General features: G+C 41.6%; 1 protein-coding gene across 11 annotated transcripts in view; it reads right to left on the bottom strand.

Moving 5' to 3' along the window:
- CEP295 (centrosomal protein 295) overlaps positions 1–19298 on the bottom strand; it is an 86759-nt gene that overhangs the window by 55853 nt on the left and 11608 nt on the right. For 10 of the 11 annotated variants that reach the window (XM_043504139.1, XM_038376642.2, XM_038376652.2 and 7 more), the window contains exons 7-12: positions 18803–18943; positions 6968–7151; positions 6531–6704; positions 5524–5748; positions 3849–3955; positions 689–898 (exon numbers count right to left, since the gene is read on the bottom strand). In XM_043504139.1, the coding sequence (XP_043360074.1) occupies positions 689–898; positions 3849–3955; positions 5524–5748; positions 6531–6704; positions 6968–7151; positions 18803–18943 (1041 nt within the window). Of the gene's footprint in view, positions 1–688; positions 899–3848; positions 3956–5523; positions 5774–6530; positions 6705–6967; positions 7152–18802; positions 18944–19298 lie in introns of those variants that run through there. The other variant, XM_043504144.1, reaches the window with a different exon arrangement.

The following is a 19298-nucleotide window of genomic DNA, read 5'->3' as shown; positions in this document are numbered from 1 at the left end:
AATTTCAGCCTGACTCAGTGGAGCTGGGGGTGCAGTTCCTAGAGCAGCTGGTCTAAGGCTACATTCTCTCCTGCCAAAATGGCATTATATGCTAGCACATACTGTGGAAGTTAATGCTCTCAGTTGATCTGCAGCTTATTTCAGAGAGGTACAAGGGTCCAGCCACAGACTAGCGGACCAATGATCCAAGATGGCTGCATTTAAAGGGAGAATGGGGGGTCTAGAAAGAAGATGCCTCAAGATCACTTAAGAGCAACCATTAGACCATACCCTTTCCATATCCTCACTCATCTCCCCCTCCTCCTGAGGTGATAATGTTTGGGGCTTCTATGTAGCCAAAAGAGTAGATTTTATTTTTTTTAAAAAAGTAGTTTCCCCCTTTCCCATGCATTTCTGTACGTAAGAGAATGATATGGCTCATTGCACAAGTCAGCCACATAACCTTGGTTTTTGTGCATAAAAATTTTCTAGTTTCTATGATAAATGTCCTATAATCCCGCAGAAATAAATCAATACCCAAAGTCTGTGGATGTCAAGTGAATCAGTGCTTACACATTAGCACAAATACATTTTGGAGCTAGGAAATCCTGCCTCACGGCAAACAAGTTGAAAATAAAGTTTAAACAATTACTCCAATTTAGTAATAGGAATCAGCTCTCAATTTTGATACAAAGTGTTCTTACTTTACCTTGTGTTCCACTTCCCTCTGTTGGTTCATAAGTGGATCAGGACTCAGCTCCGACTGTTGAGCTTTCTCCTCTTGCTCTTTTTTCTTTATTTCCTCCATCTGAGCCTGCATTTGGACCTTCAGGAACTCTGCCTCTAAGCATATTCTCTTTTCTTCAATTTGCTTAAGCAAAATTAGCTGCTGCTGTTTTTGTTGCTCTATTTGCTCCATCTATCACAGAGAAATACTACAGTGATTCTCCAGAAATAAATGACAAAAGCATAAAACATAGTTAATTCTTATGTTCCAAATCACTTGCAGCAAAACCTACAACAGGCAATCCCTATTGCAAGAGACCTCTAAAAATAGCCCTAAAGTTTACAGTATAATTTTACTTGATTTTGACTAGAACAGATTCTTACTGTCTGTGTGGTGGTTGCTTTAAATAAAATTTTACTGTACAGAGCTATATTACATATTACTTAGAATAGTTGCTATTAAACTGATAAAATAAAAGTCATCTATTCATTTCAGTTCTATTGACAATTTTCAGGGAGGGAGTGGGGGGACAAAGTCCCCATCTTGCAACTGAATTCAGAATAAGTGTACTTTGCAATTCTATAGTGCTTTTCAAAGATTCTCAACACATTTTGCTTACATTGATGCAAGTCTCACAATACCTCTGAAGTACCTAAAAGGTACAAAGCATAAATTGCATTTCATAAACCTCTGAAGTGGCTTTATTTTTTTTGGTCTATAACTTTGTTATGCACGAGTCACTGAAGTACCTCGGCACAATAGCAGCTCGAAACCCCTTGGGATAGGTAGTGAAGAATACAGAATCTATTTGAAACTGTTGCCAGGACACAGAGGTTAACACATACTCTTATACAACATGCCACAAGATCTTTAATGGTCACAGTCACATTCCGGTGTGCACTCCAGACCAGTGATGGGGTGTGTCGCCACCTGCACTGCAACGTTGGGCATCGCACAATGCTTTGCTGTTGTAGCTCACAAACAACATGCAAATCACACATTGAATATATGGGTATAGCTACAGTCCCAGTACAGCAACTCTAACCCCAGCAGCCTGTCAGCAAAACACTTGCCATGCTCTGGCTTCCAGCAACCTTGGTTATTACTTGCAGGGTGGCCTCAACAACTTCCAGTTCTAAATTTTCCCAAAAATACTTGTGTTCTGTACTGCCCAGTCCTCTCCTGGGCAATTCAGATATCAAAGGTCTGTTTTCCCATCAGGGTCAATATGCAACAGTTTGCCACCTTAACTAGAGTTACCCTAACAGTTCAATTTAAACACAAACAATGGATTAATTTTGATTAAAAAAATAAAACAAGTTTATACTTGTACTCACTTAAGATCTCTTTGTAGTTAAATAGGGTATTAAAGTCAGCAATTGTCATAAGAGAACTAAAGATAAAACTCTTTATAGCAGCTAAACCTTAAATTAGACTTGGTTCAGGGTAAAATCCTTACCACACGTTCCCATTGCTGACCAAATTCTCAGACTACCCCCCTCCCCAAGGGCTGGTTTCTTTGTCATCTTAGGTTAAAGAGAGAAGTAGAGAGATAGGGAAAGAAAGAAAAATAACCTGGGGTGTTTTTGCCTCTCACTTTTATAGTCCAGTCTCCCTTTGAAATGCATTTTCTTGAGTTTTTTCCACCAAATGCATCCGATGAAGTGAGCTGTAGCTCACGAAAGCTTATGCTCTAATAAATGTGTTAGTCTCTAAGGTGCCACAAGTACTCCTTTTCTTTTTGCGAATACAGACTAACACGGCTGCTACTCTGAAATTTTCTTGAGGGTTACCCTTAAATAAAGTTACTTCCGGCTGTGGAGTCTCATGGTGAAAGAGTTTCCATGTTGTTGCTTACTAAAATAGAGATTAATATGTTCCTGCTCCCCTTCCTTGCCAAAGGATGGCCACTTGACCAATGATTGCCCATCAACTTTGATGACTCCCGGCTAGAGGAATCAGTTTTTCCTTTGTCTTTGAGAAATCAGTTTACCTCCACCTGCTGCTATCTCATGGAGACTGTTTACTACTTATATGTAAACTGAGGTAAACACACATTCCTTGGTTTAGGACAGACCTTTTTAACAACTTTAGTTAAGTCCAAAGCAGACTGTGAAGAGTTACAATGGGATCTCACAAAACTGGGTGACTGGGCAACAAAATGGCAGATTATATTCAATGCTGGTAAAAGGCGAAGTAATGTACACTGAAAAACATAATCCCAAGTATACACATAAAATGATAGGATTTAAATTAGCTATTGCCACTCAAGAAAGATCTTGGAGTCTTTGTGGATAGTCTGAAAACATCAGCTCAATCTGCAGCAACAGTCAAAAAAGCTGACAATGTAAGGAATCATTAGGAAAGGGATAGATAAAATGACAGAAAATATCATAATTCCACTATATAAATCCATGGTACATCCATACCTTGAATACTGCACACAGTTCTGGTTGACCCATCTCACAAAAAATACATTAGAAATGGAAAAGGTACAAAGAAGGGGTAACGAAAATGATTATGGATTTGAACAGCTTCCACATGAGAAGAAAGACTGGGACTGTTCAGCTCAGAAAAGAGATGAGTAAGAGAGAGAGGATCTGACAGAGGTCTGTAAAATCATGAATGGTGTGGAGAATGGAAATAAGTGTTATTTACCCCTTCACATACCACAAGAAGTAGGAGTCATCCAATGAAATAGGCAGCAGGTTTAAAAACAAACCTAAGGAAGTACTTCACATAATGCACAGTCAGACAATCTATAGAACTCGTTGCCAGGGGATGTTGTGAAATCCAAAAGTGTAACTGGGTTAAAAAGAATTAGGTAAATTCACAGAGGATAGGTCAATCAATGGTTGTCAGCCAAGATGATCAAGGAAAACACTATGCCCTGGGTGTCCCTAAACCTCTGATTGCAAAAGCTGTGACTGGGTGACAGGGGGATTGATCACTTGTCCTGTTTGGTTCATTCCCTCTGAAGCATCTGGCACTGGACACTGTTGGAAGACAAAGATACTCCGCTAGATTGACCATTGATCTGACTCAATACGGCCATTCTTAGATTTGAAATATAGCAACTATAATATAAAGCACGTTAAAGGATCCTGAGAAGTTTTTAAAAAAACAAAAAAAACCCACATACCTGTTTTTGTCTCTCTATTTCCATTCTAATTTTGGCTGCTTGTTCTTGAGGGTGGATCAGGACTGAATTTCCAGCTATAACAGTATGCACCAACGTTTCTGGAGGTTCTGAAACATATGTATATATTTAGTGGACAGCACAGTCAGGAATATTACTCATGTTGGGGCTTGGGAACTACTAGCCAGAACACTAAAAACTTAGGTATTACAGGTCAACCCAATGTTTCATCTGAGGGTGTGTTTCCCTAATTGAATCTAACGAAAACACCCTAATGAGAAATTCCTCCTCCAACATCCCCACTGGCTCCTGGGAAGGTGGAAATTGGCACTTCCCACCACCTAGAATTCTGTCCCTGGATCTTGTAGAGGGGCCCCATCTTTTATATTGGTTGGGGTTTAATAGCAACTTCTAAGATGGAGAGCTTCATCTTTCTCCTTTTCACTATTCTCCCAGATGCAGGGAGATGGGGAAGGGGCTTCTCTTCCTCCACATATCCTCCTGAAGCAGTATTTACACTTTCCAACCCACCATCTTCCTAGCTGCTAAAAAAGAGCAGCAGGCTTCTCACATTCTTTTTCCTCCCCTAAATTCATTCATAGCTTTCTGAACAGATCAATGAAATTAATCATGATTTGGTTTCACTGCTTCTGTCAAAATTCTCTAAGCCTTCAATAAGCTACTGAAAAAGCAACAGCAGCAGCGACTCAGGTCTCCGCTGCCAGAAGGAGAGGTGTAGAGGCAGCACTGCCAGGTAAGGACAGAAGAGACTCTCCTCATGCACCCTCAAGCAGAAGAGTTTTGAGTCTCTGCTTCTGCCTTCTCAGCATCCCCATGAATACCAGTCAGCTTCAATGGAGCATTTAAATTGAGAATGGCCACTGTTACGACTAGCTCTCAATATTCATGAGAAAAGGTTTCCTGCTCCCCCCTAGCAAGTGTATTTCTCACACCTTATTGATGAAGTAATAAAATTACCACATATACACATGCCTTAATGGCAAAGCCATATCGAAAATTTCAGGGAATGCCCATTCAATTTAAACAATGACATTACAGCAAATGCATTCACGAGTATAAGTAAAATTCTAATATGTTAAAGGTACTTGATCATTTACTTATTAAATAACTACAGTACTTGTGACTGAACTGCCTAATAGTTAGACTCTAAAAACCAATCACATGCACTAATCCAATGACATCCCAGAAGCAAATGGGCGATAAACAAATGGTTGCAAAGTAATTACAAATCAAGCAGTAAACCCAATCTATTTCATGCTAAAAATAATTCAAAGGAGCTACTGAATCCAGGAACAGATGTCCTTCCAATTTATTGCTATTTGATATCCAGTATGTCAAGAAATATGGGAGAAAGGGACTTCAGCCTCCCTCCTAAGAACTTTCTTTTAAAACAAGTCCCTTTAAAAAAATTCAGAAATGGACTAATGGTAAAATTTTCAAAAAGTTAAATCTCATTGAAAAACCAGACGGTCTTAAAGCCAAGTCACATAGCCACTTTTTAACTCACATCTCCAAAATGAACAGAACAAAGCACCAACTTTAGGCTGTTCACTAAAGAGTTCTTATGGGTAAAGCAGTATTCACAGCTCTGCCCAGCCAGGCCTTCTTTGCTCTCAAAGCACATTTAATTTTAGATGGAGAGCTACACAATACTTACCTATGGCTTCAGAGATTGAATCAGTATGTTGTTCACGACCAGGATCTGAATCACATAATCGTCTCTCTTCACTAGCAAGTGTTCCTGTCTCAATTGTCCCAATTTCACTTTGAATCTCTGGATCACATTTTGAAGTCCACTGGTCTTTTTGGCTCCGGATCTTATTTAGCAATTTTTTAAAAACCAGTTTTGATTGTGATTGGGGAGCCACTCTCACTTCATGATCTAGGAGGAACACAGACCTCAAACTCTTAAAGGTATAAGAACAAGACAAAACAAGGTACACATTACGCAAGTCATTGATTGTAAAACAAAAAATCATCCTAGTAAGATATTTACCGTGGCAAAATTTGTATTCATTAGCTGCTTATACAATTGGATTAAGGAGACAACAACTTTCTGACATGGAATAGAGACAGGTTCTCAACATAGATATCTTAAAGTACCTTTTCAAAATATTTATAATGTGCATGTATTACAGTCAACATGCAATTTCACTAGTTACAGTTACAAATCCTGCAACTTCTTAGGATAGTCCTCAGTACTACTCAACACAATTCATAGGACTGAGACCAAAAAAACCCGAGAGTTCACTTTTTCATTTGAAGTTTGTATTTATTACACTCCAATTTCTGGAATGGAAAGTATCAAGAGCCGTTAAGGATGCACAGATTTCATATCTATAATTACAAAAATACTTTAATAACTAGATAATCTACATTCAACTTAAACTACTCAAAGCTATGGTTCCAAAGAAACTGTACCTCATCCCCCTTCCAAATATATATTATAAATTCAGTAGTTCTTATTTCTAGATGTTAAAATTAATTAAAGAGAGATGAAGATACCATGATCTCTGGTATTCAATATAGTTTCTATTTAACTCACTACTACATTTTCCAAAATTCCTGTACAAAAACAATACCTCTCTTTTTCCTCTGGTACATCCAAATGGCTTAAATAATGAAGTATATCCAATACAAGAGTTAAACTTGAAAGTTTCTTACTCTCTGGTTCACTGGGGTGCTGGGCTTCCTTTTCTGCCACCTCATCCAAATTTGGTTGAGTTTCACATGCAAAATCTGGCTCTAGGGAGATATCCAAGTCCTCATCTTGAGGCCGATCAGAGGGAATTGGCAAAGGCTGTGGCTCTAGGTGCAAAATCATGTCTCCTTTCATTTCTAATAAAAAAATGAAACCATGTGAAAGAGTCATATATTCTAATCTGTAATTGAATAAAACCACTTTAAATTGCAAGATTAAGACCATCACATAAGAAGCTCCTCAAGAGTTCCAAAATTAAAACTTTGTTTCAAAGAAACAAAGTTGTTTGAATCTTTCAACACATCTAATTTACATCTCCTACTACAAAGTTTTTTGTTTTTGTTTTTTTAAAATACTGTACGCTGAGAGTGGCTCACTTAATCTTTCAAAAATAGCTTACTCCTATCTCCACTGTACATATCTTCAAAGGCAAACTCCAGTTCCCTCTGCCAGTCTTCTTTAATTTCCAGGCGTCTGTATGCAGGTTCGAACAGCTGAGGTGGCATCTGTGCCACAATCTGTCTTCTGCGTGCCAGGTCCATATTCTGCATCTGTTCAAGTTCTTTCATTAGCCTTTCCCGGTCCTTCAAGTAGCAAAGTAATCAATTAACAATTTAGCATTCACATCCAAACAATCTGACATTAGCATTAATAAAACATTTTAATTTAGCTGCCAGGAGATTTGTTTAATGCTTGCTTCATATTGGAATACAAAATTCCTGATCTTAAATACATACACACAGAACATCTCTTAAAATATATTAATCTAGATATCCTACACATTTATTGGCATCAAGAGAGTCATTAATAGCACTGAAGGATCAGCTACAATGTTAAAGATCAGAAAATATACCTGTAGGCCAACTTTCCTAAATATAGGATAATTCCAAGTTTTCTATTTTATAGAACAAAACATTGGGTCCTTTGTAAATTGCTGACCTGCAAAGGATTTTTTTTTTTTTAAATTGGGCTAGTACTCTATTTGCATTGTCATGATATATAAAAGAAGTCTGAAAGTCTGTTTTAAATATGTTTCCTTCTATTTTATACTTTAGAAATATCAGCAGTCAATTTTGGTCTTCCCTAGATGACTGGTTGGTGTCTTGGATGAGACTATATAGATCATTAGCTCACACACCTAACCTGACAGATTGGGGATATTGAATATTTAAGGAAAACTTCTTTTCTCCAAAATGTTAGTCAAGTTAAAACAAGTGTTAAAACAAAAACCAGGGAGTTACAACAGTGACTAAAACCCATTCCTTTCTTAAAAGCTCAACTTTCACCTCATCTCTTGTGATATAATTTTTCTAATTCTCTAGTCACCATCAAGACCTTTGTGCTAAACAAAAGCAGAATTGCTAATGCAAAATAAAAAAAAGGCAGAAAAATGTTTTAAGAAAACATTTCAGGCTTCTCAAATTAAAAAGAGGCAAAAGTCATTTTTCTCTGTGGTGAGCACTCACCTCCAACTGAAGTCAATAAGAGATGCAGTTACATCGAACCTTAGAAAATAATCAAGCCTTATCTGACTCAAGCCAATCACCATGGCTCCAAAAATTAGTGGACACTTTTGCAAATGTTGGGCTAAATCTGTCTGTGCCTTCACTTGTCATTTGGCAAATGAAGATATCTTCCCTCCCCCCCACCCGCCCAAGGGCTTGTTACGAAGATAACTTCTATGATCTTTCTGAAGCACTCAGATCTTTTCTTTTTGCAAAGTGAGTACTTGTGGCACCTTAGAGACTAACAAATTTATTAGAGCATAAGCTTTCGTGAGCTACAGCTCACTTCATCGGATGCATTTGGTGGAAAAAACAGAGGAGAGATTTATATACACACACACACACACACACACACACACACACACACACACACAGAGAACATGAAACAATGGGTTTATCATACACACTAAGGAGAGTGATCACTTAAGATAAGTCATCACCAACAGCGGGGGGGGGGGGGGGGGGGGGGAAGGAGGAAAACCTTTCATGGTGACAAGCAGGTAGGCTAATTCCAGCAGTTAACAAGAATATCAGAGGAACAGTGGGGGGTGGGGTGGGAGGGAGAAATACCATGGGGAAATAGTTTTACTTTGTGTAATGACTCATCCATTCCCAGTCTCTATTCAAGCCTAAGTTAATTGTATCCAGTTTGCAAATTAATTCCAATTCAGCATGCCTCTAGCTTTCATCCAGATCATACCACTCGATCCATTGTCTACAGCCAAGCGCTACGATATAACCGCATTTGCTCCAACCCCTCAGACAGAGACAAACACCTACAAGATCTCTATCATGCATTCTTACAACTACAATACCCACCTGCTGAAGTGAAGAAACAGATTGACAGAGCCAGAAGAGTACCCAGAAGTCACCTATTACAGGACAGGCCCAACAAAGAAAACAACAGAACGCCACTAGTCATCACCTTCAGCCCCCAACTAAAACCTCTCCAACGCATCATCAAGGATCTACAACCTATCCTGAAGGACGAGCCATCGCTCTCTCAGATCTTGGGAGACAGACCAGTCCTTGCTTACAGACAGCCCCCCAATCTGAAGCAAATACTCACCAGCAACCACACACCACACAACAGAACCACTAACCCAGGAACCTATCCTTGCAACAAAGCCCGTTGCCAACTCTGTCCACATATCTATTCAGGGGATACCATCATAGGGCCTAATCACATCAGACACACTATCAGAGGCTCGTTCACCTGCGCATCTACCAATGTGATATATGCCATCATGTGCCAGCAATGCCCCTCTGCCATGTACATTGGCCAAACTGGACAGTCTCTACGTAAAAGAATGAATGGACACAAATCAGACGTCAAGAATTATAACTTTCAAAAACCTGTTGGAGAACACTTCAATCTCTCTGGTCACTCGATCACAGACCTCAGAGTGGCTATCCTTCAACAAAAAAGCTTCAAAAACAGACTCCAACGAGAGACTGTTGAATTGGAATTAATTTGCAAACTGGATACAATTAACTTAGGCTTGAATAGAGACTGGGAATGGATGAGTCATTACACAAAGTAAAACTATTTCCCCATGGTATTTCTCCCTCCCACCCCACCCCCCCCCCGTTCCTCTGATATTCTTGTTAACTGCTGGAATTAGCCTACCTGCTTGTCACCATGAAAGGTTTTCCTCCTTCCCCCCCCTGCTGTTGGTGATGACTTATCTTAAGTGATCACTCTCCTTACAGTGTGTATGATAAATCCATTGTTTCATGTTCTCTGTGTGTGTGTGTATATAAATCTCTCCTCTGTTTTTTCCACCAAATGCATCTGATGAAGTGAGCTGTAGCTCACGAAAGCTTATGCTCTAATAAATTTCATAGAATCATAGAATATCAGGGTTGGAAGGGACCCCAGAAGGTCATCTAGTCCAACCCCCTGCTCAAAGCAGGACCAAGTCCCAGTTAAATCATCCTAGCCAGGGCTTTGTCAAGCCTGACCTTAAAAACCTCTAAGGAAGGAGATTCTACCACCTCCCTAGGTAACGCATTCCAGTGTTTCACCACCCTCTTAGTGAAAAAGTTTTTCCTAATATCCAATCTAAACCTCCCCCATTGCAACTTGAGACCATTACTCCTCGTTCTGTCATCTGCTACCATTGAGAACAGTCTAGAGCCATCCTCTTTGAAACCCCCTTTCAGGTAGTTGAAAGCAGCTATCAAATCCCCCCTCATTCTTCTCTTCTGCAGACTAAACAATCCCAGCTCCCTCAGCCTCTCCTCGTAAGTCATGTGCTCTAGACCCCTAATCATTTTTGTTGCCCTTCGCTGTACTCTTTCCAATTTATCCACATCCTTCTTGTAGTGTGGGGCCCAAAACTGGACACAGTACTCCAGATGAGGCCTCACCAGTGTCGAATAGAGGGGAACGATCACGTCCCTCGATCTGCTCGCTATGCCCCTACTTATACATCCCAAAATGCCATTGGCCTTCTTGGCAACAAGGGCACACTGCTGACTCATATCCAGCTTCTCGTCCACTGTCACCCCTAGGTCCTTTTCCGCAGAACTGCTGCCGAGCCATTCGGTCCCTAGTCTGTAGCGGTGCATTGGATTCTTCCATCCTAAGTGCAGAACCCTGCACTTATCCTTATTGAACCTCATTAGATTTCTTTTGGCCCAATCTTCCAATTTGTCTAGGTCCTTCTGTATCCTATCCCTCCCCTCCAGCGTATCTACCACTCCTCCCAGTTTAGTATCATCCGCAAATTTGCTGAGAGTGCAATCCACACCATCCTCCAGATCATTTATGAAGATATTGAACAAAACGGGCCCCAGGACCGACCCCTGGGGCACTCCACTTGACACCGGCTGCCAACTAGACATGGAGCCATTGATCACTACCCGTTGAGCCCGACAATCTAGCCAGCTTTCTACCCACCTTATAGTGCATTCATCCAGCCCATACTTCCTTAACTTGTTGACAAGAATGCTGTGGGAGACCGTGTCAAAAGCTTTGCTAAAGTCAAGAAACAATACATCCACTGCTTTCCCTTCATCCACAGAACCAGTAATCTCATCATAAAAGGCGATTAGATTAGTCAGGCATGACCTTCCCTTGGTGAATCCATGCTGACTGTTCCTGATCACTTTCCTCTCCTCTAAGTGCTTCAGGATTGATTCTTTGAGGACCTGCTCCATGATTTTTCCAGGGACTGAGGTGAGGCTGACCGGCCTGTAGTTCCCAGGATCCTCCTTCTTCCCTTTTTTAAAGATGGGCACTACATTAGCCTTTTTCCAGTCATCCGGGACTTCCCCCGTTCGCCACGAGTTTTCAAAGATAATGGCCAAGGGCTCTGCAATCACAGCCGCCAATTCCCTCAGCACTCTCGGATGCAATTCGTCCGGCCCCATGGACTTGTGCACGTCCAGCTTTTCTAAATAGTCCCTAACCACCTCTATCTCTACAGAGGGCTGGCCATCTCTTCCCCATTTTGTGATGCCCAGCACAGCAGTCTGGGAGCTGACCTTGTTAGTGAAAACAGAGGCAAAAAAAGCATTGAGTACATTAGCTTTTTCCACATCCTCTGTCACTAGCTTGCCTCCCTCATTCAGTAAGGGGCCCACACTTTCCTTGGCTTTCTTCTTGTTGCCAACATACCTGAAGAAACCCTTCTTGTTACTCTTGACATCTCTTGCTAGCTGCAGCTCCAGGTGCGATTTGGCCCTCCTGATATCTTTCCTACATGCCCGAGCAATATTTTTATACTCTTCCCTGGTCATATGTCCAACCTTCCACTTCTTGTAAGCTTCTTTTTTATGTTTAAGATCCGCTAAGATTTCACCATTAAGCCAAGCTGGTCGCCTGCCATATTTACTATTCTTTCGACTCATCGGGATGGTTTGTCCCTGTAACCTCAACAGGGATTCCTTGAAATACAGCCAGCTCTCCTGGACTCCCTTCCCTTTCATGTTAGTCCCCCAGGGGATCCTGGCCATCTGTTCCCTGAGGGAGTCAAAGTCTGCTTTCCTGAAGTCCAGGGTCCGTATCCTGCTGCTTACCTTTCTTCCCTGCGTCAGGATCCTGAACTCAACCAACTCATGGTCACTGCCTCCCAGATTCCCATCCACTTTTGCTTCCCCCACTAATTCTACCCGGTTTGTGAGCAGCAGGTCAAGAAAAGCGCTCCCCCTAGTTGGCTCCCCTAGCACTTGCACCAGGAAATTGTCCCCTACGCTTTCCAAAAACTTCCTGGATTGTCTATGCAGGAATTTGTTAGTCTCTAAGGTGCCACAAGTACTCCTTTTCTTTTTGCGAATACAGACTAACACGGCTGCTACTCTGAAACCTCAGATACTTTGATAAGCACTACAGAAAAGCCATAAGGCAATTAACAATTTTATATTCACAGCAAGGGGTGGATGCTGTACAATAAATATGGCCTAAGTTCATTTACTGAAAAATAAAATATTGAACCCTCATTCCTATATATGTAATGAGGCACAGATGTTCTGTGGAAAAAAGTAGTATGTGATCTAGGCACCCTAGATATAATTTAACTATATCACAAACATAACCCACCACCAGTAAGCAAGTTCATTTAATAAAAATTAAATCCCTCTTCCCCATACAATAGTTTGTCATCTCTAAAATTCCCCCCATTTTCAAACATCTTGGGGAAAAAAAAGATGAGCTCCGCAATGTACTCAAAAGATCAGGGCATTTTGTATCAAGGGAGATGTGAATTCCAAAGTGGTAGGATGATCACCGAAAACACTCAGCCAAGAGCACTTTTTCATTTGTATCAACAGACTCAAGACAAACAGAGCCCTGGTCTACACTAATAGTTGAGGTCGAATTTAGCAGTGTTAACTCAATTTAATCCTGCACCATCCACATGACGAAGTCCTTTTTTTTAACTTAAAGGGCTCTTAAAATTGATTTCCTTACTCCATCCCCGACAAGGGGATTAGCACTGAAATCAGCCTTGCTGGATCGAATTTGGGGTACTGTGGATGCAATTAGATGGTATTGGCCTCTGGGAGCTATCCCAGAGTACTCCATTGTGACCGCTCTGGACAGCACTCTCAACTCAGATGCATTGACCAGGTAGACAGGAAAAGGCTCGTGAACTTTTGAATTTCATTTCCTGTTTGGCCAGCGTGGCAAGCTGCAGGTGACCATGCAGAGCTCATCAGCAGAGGTGACCATGATGGAGTCCCAGAATCGCAAAAGAGCTCCAGCATGGACCAAACGGGAGGTACGGGATCTGATCGCTGTATGGGGAGAGGAATCCGTGCTATCAGAACTCATTCCAGTTTTTGAAATGCCAAAACATTTGTAAAAATCTCACAGGGCATGAAGGACAGAGGCCATAACAGGGACCCGAAGCAGTGCCGCGTGAAAAACTTAAGGAACTGAGGCAAGCCTACCAGAAAACCAGAGAGGCAAACGGCTGCTCCGGGTCAGAGCCCAAAACATGCCGCTTCTATGATGAGCTGCATGCCATTTTAGGGGGTTCAGCCACCACTACCCCAACCGTGTTATTTGACTCCTTCAATGGAGATGGAGGCAACACGGAAGCAGGTTTTGGGGACGAGGAAGACGATGAGGAGGTTGTAGATAGCTCACAGCAAACAAGCAGAGAAACAAGCAGAGAGTTTTCCCGACAGCCAGGAACTGTTTCTCACCGTGGACCTGGAGCCAGTACCCCCAAACCCACCCAAGGCTGCCTCCCGGACCCACCAGGTGGAGAAGGGACCTCTGGTGAGTGTACCTTTTTAAATAGTATACATGGTTTAAAAGCAAGCATGTTTAATGATTAATTTGCCCTGGCATTCACAGCCAGTACAGCTACTGGAAAAAAGTCTGTTAACATGTCTGGGGACGGAGCGGAAATCCTCCAAGGACATCTCCATAAAGCTCTCCTGGATGTACTCCCAAAGCCTTTGCAAAAGGTTTCTGGGGAGGGCAGCCTTATTCCATCCACCATGGTAGGACACTTTTACCACTCCAGGCCAGTAGCACGTAGTCGGGAATCATAGCAGAACAAAGCATTGCAGCATATGTTTGCTGGCGTTCAAACAATATCCGTTCTTTATCTCTCTGTGTTATCCTCAGGAGAGTGACATCATTCATGGTCACCTGTTTGAAATAGGGTGCTTTTCTTAAGGGGACATTCAGAGGTGCCCGTTCCTGCTGGGCTGTTTGCCTGTGGCTGAACAGAAATGTTCTCCACTCTTAGCCACGAGGAGGTAGGAGGAGTGAGCCATGCAGTGGGGGGGGGAGGCAAAATGCGACTTTGTAACAAAAGCACATATGCTATGTATGTAATGTTAACAACAAGGTTTACCGTGAAAGAGAGTACCCATTGTTCTATAAAATGTGTCTTTTTAAATACCACTGTCCCTTTTTTTCTCTCCACCAGTTGCATGTGTTTCAAGGATCACAGGATTTTCTCCTTCCCAGAGGCTAGCAAAGATTAGAAGGCGAAAAAAACCGCACTTGCGATGAAATGTTCTGAGCTCATGCTGTCCTCCCACACTGACAGAGCACAGACGAATATATGGAGGCAGACAATATCAGAGTGCAGGAAAGCACAAAATGAACGGGAGGAGAGGTGGCGGGCTGAAGAGAGGGCTGAAGCTGAAAGGTGGCAGCAGCATGATGAGAGGAAGCAGGATTCAATGCTGAGGCTGCTGGAGGATCAAACTAATATGCTGCAGTGTATGATTTAGCTACAGGAAAAGCAGCAGGAGCAGAGACCGCCGCTACAGCTCCTGTGTAACCAACCGCCTTCCTCCCGAAGTTCCATAGCCTCCTCACCCAGACGCCCAAGAACGGGGTGTGGGGGCCTCCGGCCACCCAGCCACTCCACCCCAGAGGGTTGCCCAAGCAACAGAAGGCTGGCATTCAATAAGTTTTAAACTTTTAAAGTGCTGCGTGGCCTTGTCCTTCCCTCCACCACCCCTCCCGGGCTACCTTGGCAGTTATCCCCATATTTGTGCGATGAATTAATAAAGAATGCACGAATGTGAAGCAACAATGACTTTATTGCCTCTGCAAGCGGTGATCAAAGGGGGGGAGGAGAGGGTGGTTAGCTTACAGGGAAGTAGAGTGAACGGGGGCGGGGGGGCACCAAGGAGAAAAACAGAACTTTCACACCATAGCCCGTCATGAAACTGGTTTTCAAAGCTTCTCTGATGCGCACCACGCCCTCCTGTGCTCTTCTAACCACCCTGGTATCTGGCTGCCCATAACCAGTGGCCAGGCGATTTGCCTCAACCTCCCACCCCGCCATAAATGTCTCCCCCTTACTCTCACAGATATTGTGGAGCACACAGCAAGCAGTAATAACAGCAGGAATGTTGGTTTCACTGAGGTCTGAGTCAGTAAACTGCGCCAGCGCGCTTTTAAACGTCCAAATGCACATTCTACCACCATTCTGCACTTGCTCAGCCTGTAGTTGAACAGCTCCTGACTACTCTCCAGGCTGCCTGTGTATGGCTTCATTAAGGGGTAGGCTGGGTCCCCATGGATAACTATAAGCATTTCAACATCCCCAACGGTTATTTTCTTGTCTGGGAAGAAAGTCCCTTCCGGTAGCTTTTGAAACAGACCAGAGTTCCTGAAGATGTGAGCGTCATGTTCCTTTCCCGGCCATCCCACTTTGAAGTTGGTGAAACGTCCTTTGTGATCCACCAGTGCTTGCAGGACTATTGAAAAGTACCACTTGCGGTTTATGTACTTGCCGGCTTGGTGCTCCGGTGCCAAGATAGGGATATGGGTTCAGTCTATGGCCCCCCACAGTTAGGGAATCCCATTGCAGCAAAGCCATCCACTATGACCTGCACATTTCCCAGAGTCACTACCTTTGACAGCAGCAGCTCAATGATTGCATTGGCTACTTGCATCACAGCAACCCCCACAGTAGATTTGCCCACTCCAAATTGATTACCGACTGATCGGTGCTGTCTGGCATTGAAAGCTTCCACAGGGCTATTGCCACTCACTTATGAACTGTGAGGGCTGCTCTCATCTTGGTATTCTTCCACTTCAGGGCAGGGGAAAGCAAGTCATAAAGTTCCATGAAAGTGCCCTTACGCATACAAAAGTTTCGTAGCCACTGGGAATCATCCCAAATCTGCAACACTATGTGGTCCCATCAGTCTGTGCTTGTTTCCTGGGCCCAGAATCAATGTTCCACGGCATGAGCCTGCCCCAGTAACACCATGATCTCCAAATTGCCGGGGACAGCGGTTTTAGAGACATGTTTTAATGTCCTCATCACCATGCCTCCTCACCTGGTTTTTCAGGTGCTGGTTCTGCATAAACTGTACAATAATGCATGAGGTGTTTACAATAATCATAACAGCTGCAGTGAGCAGAACAGGCTCCACGCTTGCCATGCTATGGCGTCTGCTCGGGCAATCCAGGGAAACGGGCGCAAAACGATTGTCTGCTGTTGCTCTCACGGAGGGAGGGTTGACTGACGACATTTACCCATAACCACCCGTGACAAATTTTTGGCCCCATCAGGCACTGGGAGCTCGGCCCAGAATTCCAATGGGCAGCAGAGACTGTGGGAACTGTGGGATAGCTACCCACAGTGCAATGCTCCAGAAGTCAACACTAGCCTCGGTACTGTGGAAGCACTCCGCCGAGTTAATGCACTTAGAGCATTTTGTGTGGGGACTGACCTATATAACTGACCTATAAAAAACTGACCTATATAAATTCAAACTAATTTCGTAGTGTAGACATACCCAGAGATGCTTGGGGCTGAACTATGGCAGTATGGAATGTTGGCTAGATTGAAAACAAACTCATTTACCATATATACTCATTCATTAGCCCATTCATTTATAAACCGACCCCACAAGATAGATAGGTAAAAATAGTAAAAACTGTATGACCCTTTCATAAGCAGACCCTTTATTTTAGGGGTTAGCAAACTTTGGCTCCTAGCCCATCAGGGTTTGCCATTCCGCGGCCACTGAGAGCTGAGGGGGCTCCGTGCCTGTGACCTTCCAGGTAAACAAGACGACAATGTATTAGATATTCAATTCAATGATTTCATAGAGTTTAAAATCATCAAATTTTGGTGTAGACCTGTTTATAAGCCAAGCCCTGCTCTTTGATGCGTCACGTTTTTTACCAAAAATAATCGGCTTATGAACGAGTATATACGGTAATTTGTCACTAAAGTTAATTTAAACCCAGGCTTTTGGAGGTAAAGTTTATGGATTCCTACTAAAAGGTAGCTGCTGCTTCAGATTCTCCCACGTGTAAAGTGAGAATAATTACTTTTCTCCCAACTACTATTTTGTGGATTAAGTCTTATCAGTCATGCTGCCTCTAAAGAATGCTGGGTTAAAAAGTACATAGTTTGCAATCACCTTTACTATGCACAATTAAAAATCACTCTGCCATCTCTTTTAAAATTAGGAGAGGAAGGGAGCAGAGTAGCCTGTATTCAGAATATATGTTTTAACTTTAGAACAACCTAGTTATTCACACTCACTTCTGGGTGTTGCTGAGCACTGTCATCATTATGTAACAACACAGTTAAATATCTAAATGGGGATGAGAAGGACTATCAGAATTAGATGTCAAATTCCAAAGTCAGGAATTTCACTATTGCTTAATATAAAGCATAGGTCATTTTTAAGTGTTTAAAAACTGTATTTTGCCTAAAATTAAATGTTTCAATATTCAGTTTTTAAGTGTTCATTTAGCATTGAAACGAGAATTAAAGTAGAAGAAAGACTGATTATAGCGTCTTAAATAAGGCTTTTGTATATGTCAAGTAAAAATGTGAAACATGCCCAAGTGATTATAAACCTTATGTCCCGTTGATTTTCACTCACGCACTTTTGAAAACTTTACCCTTCGTTAAAATTTAATCCAGAGTTGAAGAAAATCAATATAATAGTTTTATGAACATTTTTAAAAGTCACTAAAGGAACCACTACAGTTCTTAGAACACTGCGAGAGACCAGGATTCTGAAATGCGCAAGTTTTGAATCTGCCTAAATTGTTCCTGCTGTTTGACCACTTTATTGATTTAGACCATTTTAAGCAGTTTATTCACACTGCAGTACTTCAGTTAAAAACCCTTTACATTAAAGGGGCAGCAGTATTCAAGATCAAGCCAAACAGTTCTGAAGCAAAGAACTTAGAAGCATAACAGCAGAGTTTGCAAGCTTTGCAAAATAAATAGCTCAAATTCACTCCACTTTTTTTTTAAATCAGTCTAAGCCATCATTTACTATGTATATGTTTGTATGTGGACAATTTTGGTAAAAAAATAAGTCAATTTAAAAACAGACTGTACATTCCCACTTCTTATACACTCATTTCAACATTCCTTTTCCAGTGTTTGCAACTCAAGACCTACACCTAACCAAAAACCTTTTTATTTATTGTTTTTATATATCAGGTTTTGTAAAATTTGGGCATTATCCACAAAACCTGAACTATCTGCAGCATTCCTTTAATTTTCAAATCCCTGTCATTTTAATGACTGAGAGAATTGCTTCTTACCTTCTGAACTTTGATTGCAGGGCTGAGCAAAATGAGAACATTTTTCTTTTAAGGATATGCATTTTGAAAACATCCATTATTCCAAGGTCTTTCCTGAAGTCAGCATGTTCTAGTTCAAACTAATTAATTTAGAATCCAGTTTACTACTGTTTAGTTTTTTAATTGCTGGTCATTTTGACATTGATGAAGAATTACAGTGTACTATTTCTACTTTGCTTACCTGTGCCAAATGGACTATCTTCAAGGCATGACTTCCTCTCAGATGTGCTTTTACAAGCTGTTCTCTCCTATCTCTCTCTCCCTCTTTTTGTAGTTCGTCCAACCGCTTTGCTTCCTCTTCAGCTACTAATCGAGCATCTGGCTGGTAGTCAATTAGTAACAGTTCAAATATCAAAGAACTGTGCACACTCAAAATACAGCAAACAAATGAATAATTCTGTAATTATTCAGCCAAACTACTTTAAAAAGTAGTTATGAGTGGCTATACACAACTTGTAATGTATACAATTGAAGCAGTACAAAATTGTTTTTATGCCTTTGAAAAAGGCACATGTACGTAGTGACATCTATAATCCTCTCATTTTGAAATGTCAAATTGTTCTAGTTTCAAGTGCTACTGTGGAAAATCCCTTATACAATATTTATAGTGGCTTGGCTACACCAAAAAACACCCAGGATTTTTCATTCAATATAAGGTATAATGCTGAATACAGACA

Source organism: Dermochelys coriacea, chromosome 1 (genome assembly GCF_009764565.3).
Source record: "Dermochelys coriacea isolate rDerCor1 chromosome 1, rDerCor1.pri.v4, whole genome shotgun sequence".
NCBI lineage: Eukaryota > Metazoa > Chordata > Testudines > Dermochelyidae > Dermochelys > Dermochelys coriacea.
The sequence above is the reverse complement of the archived record's forward strand: the minus strand, read 5'-3'. Positions and strand labels throughout refer to the sequence as shown.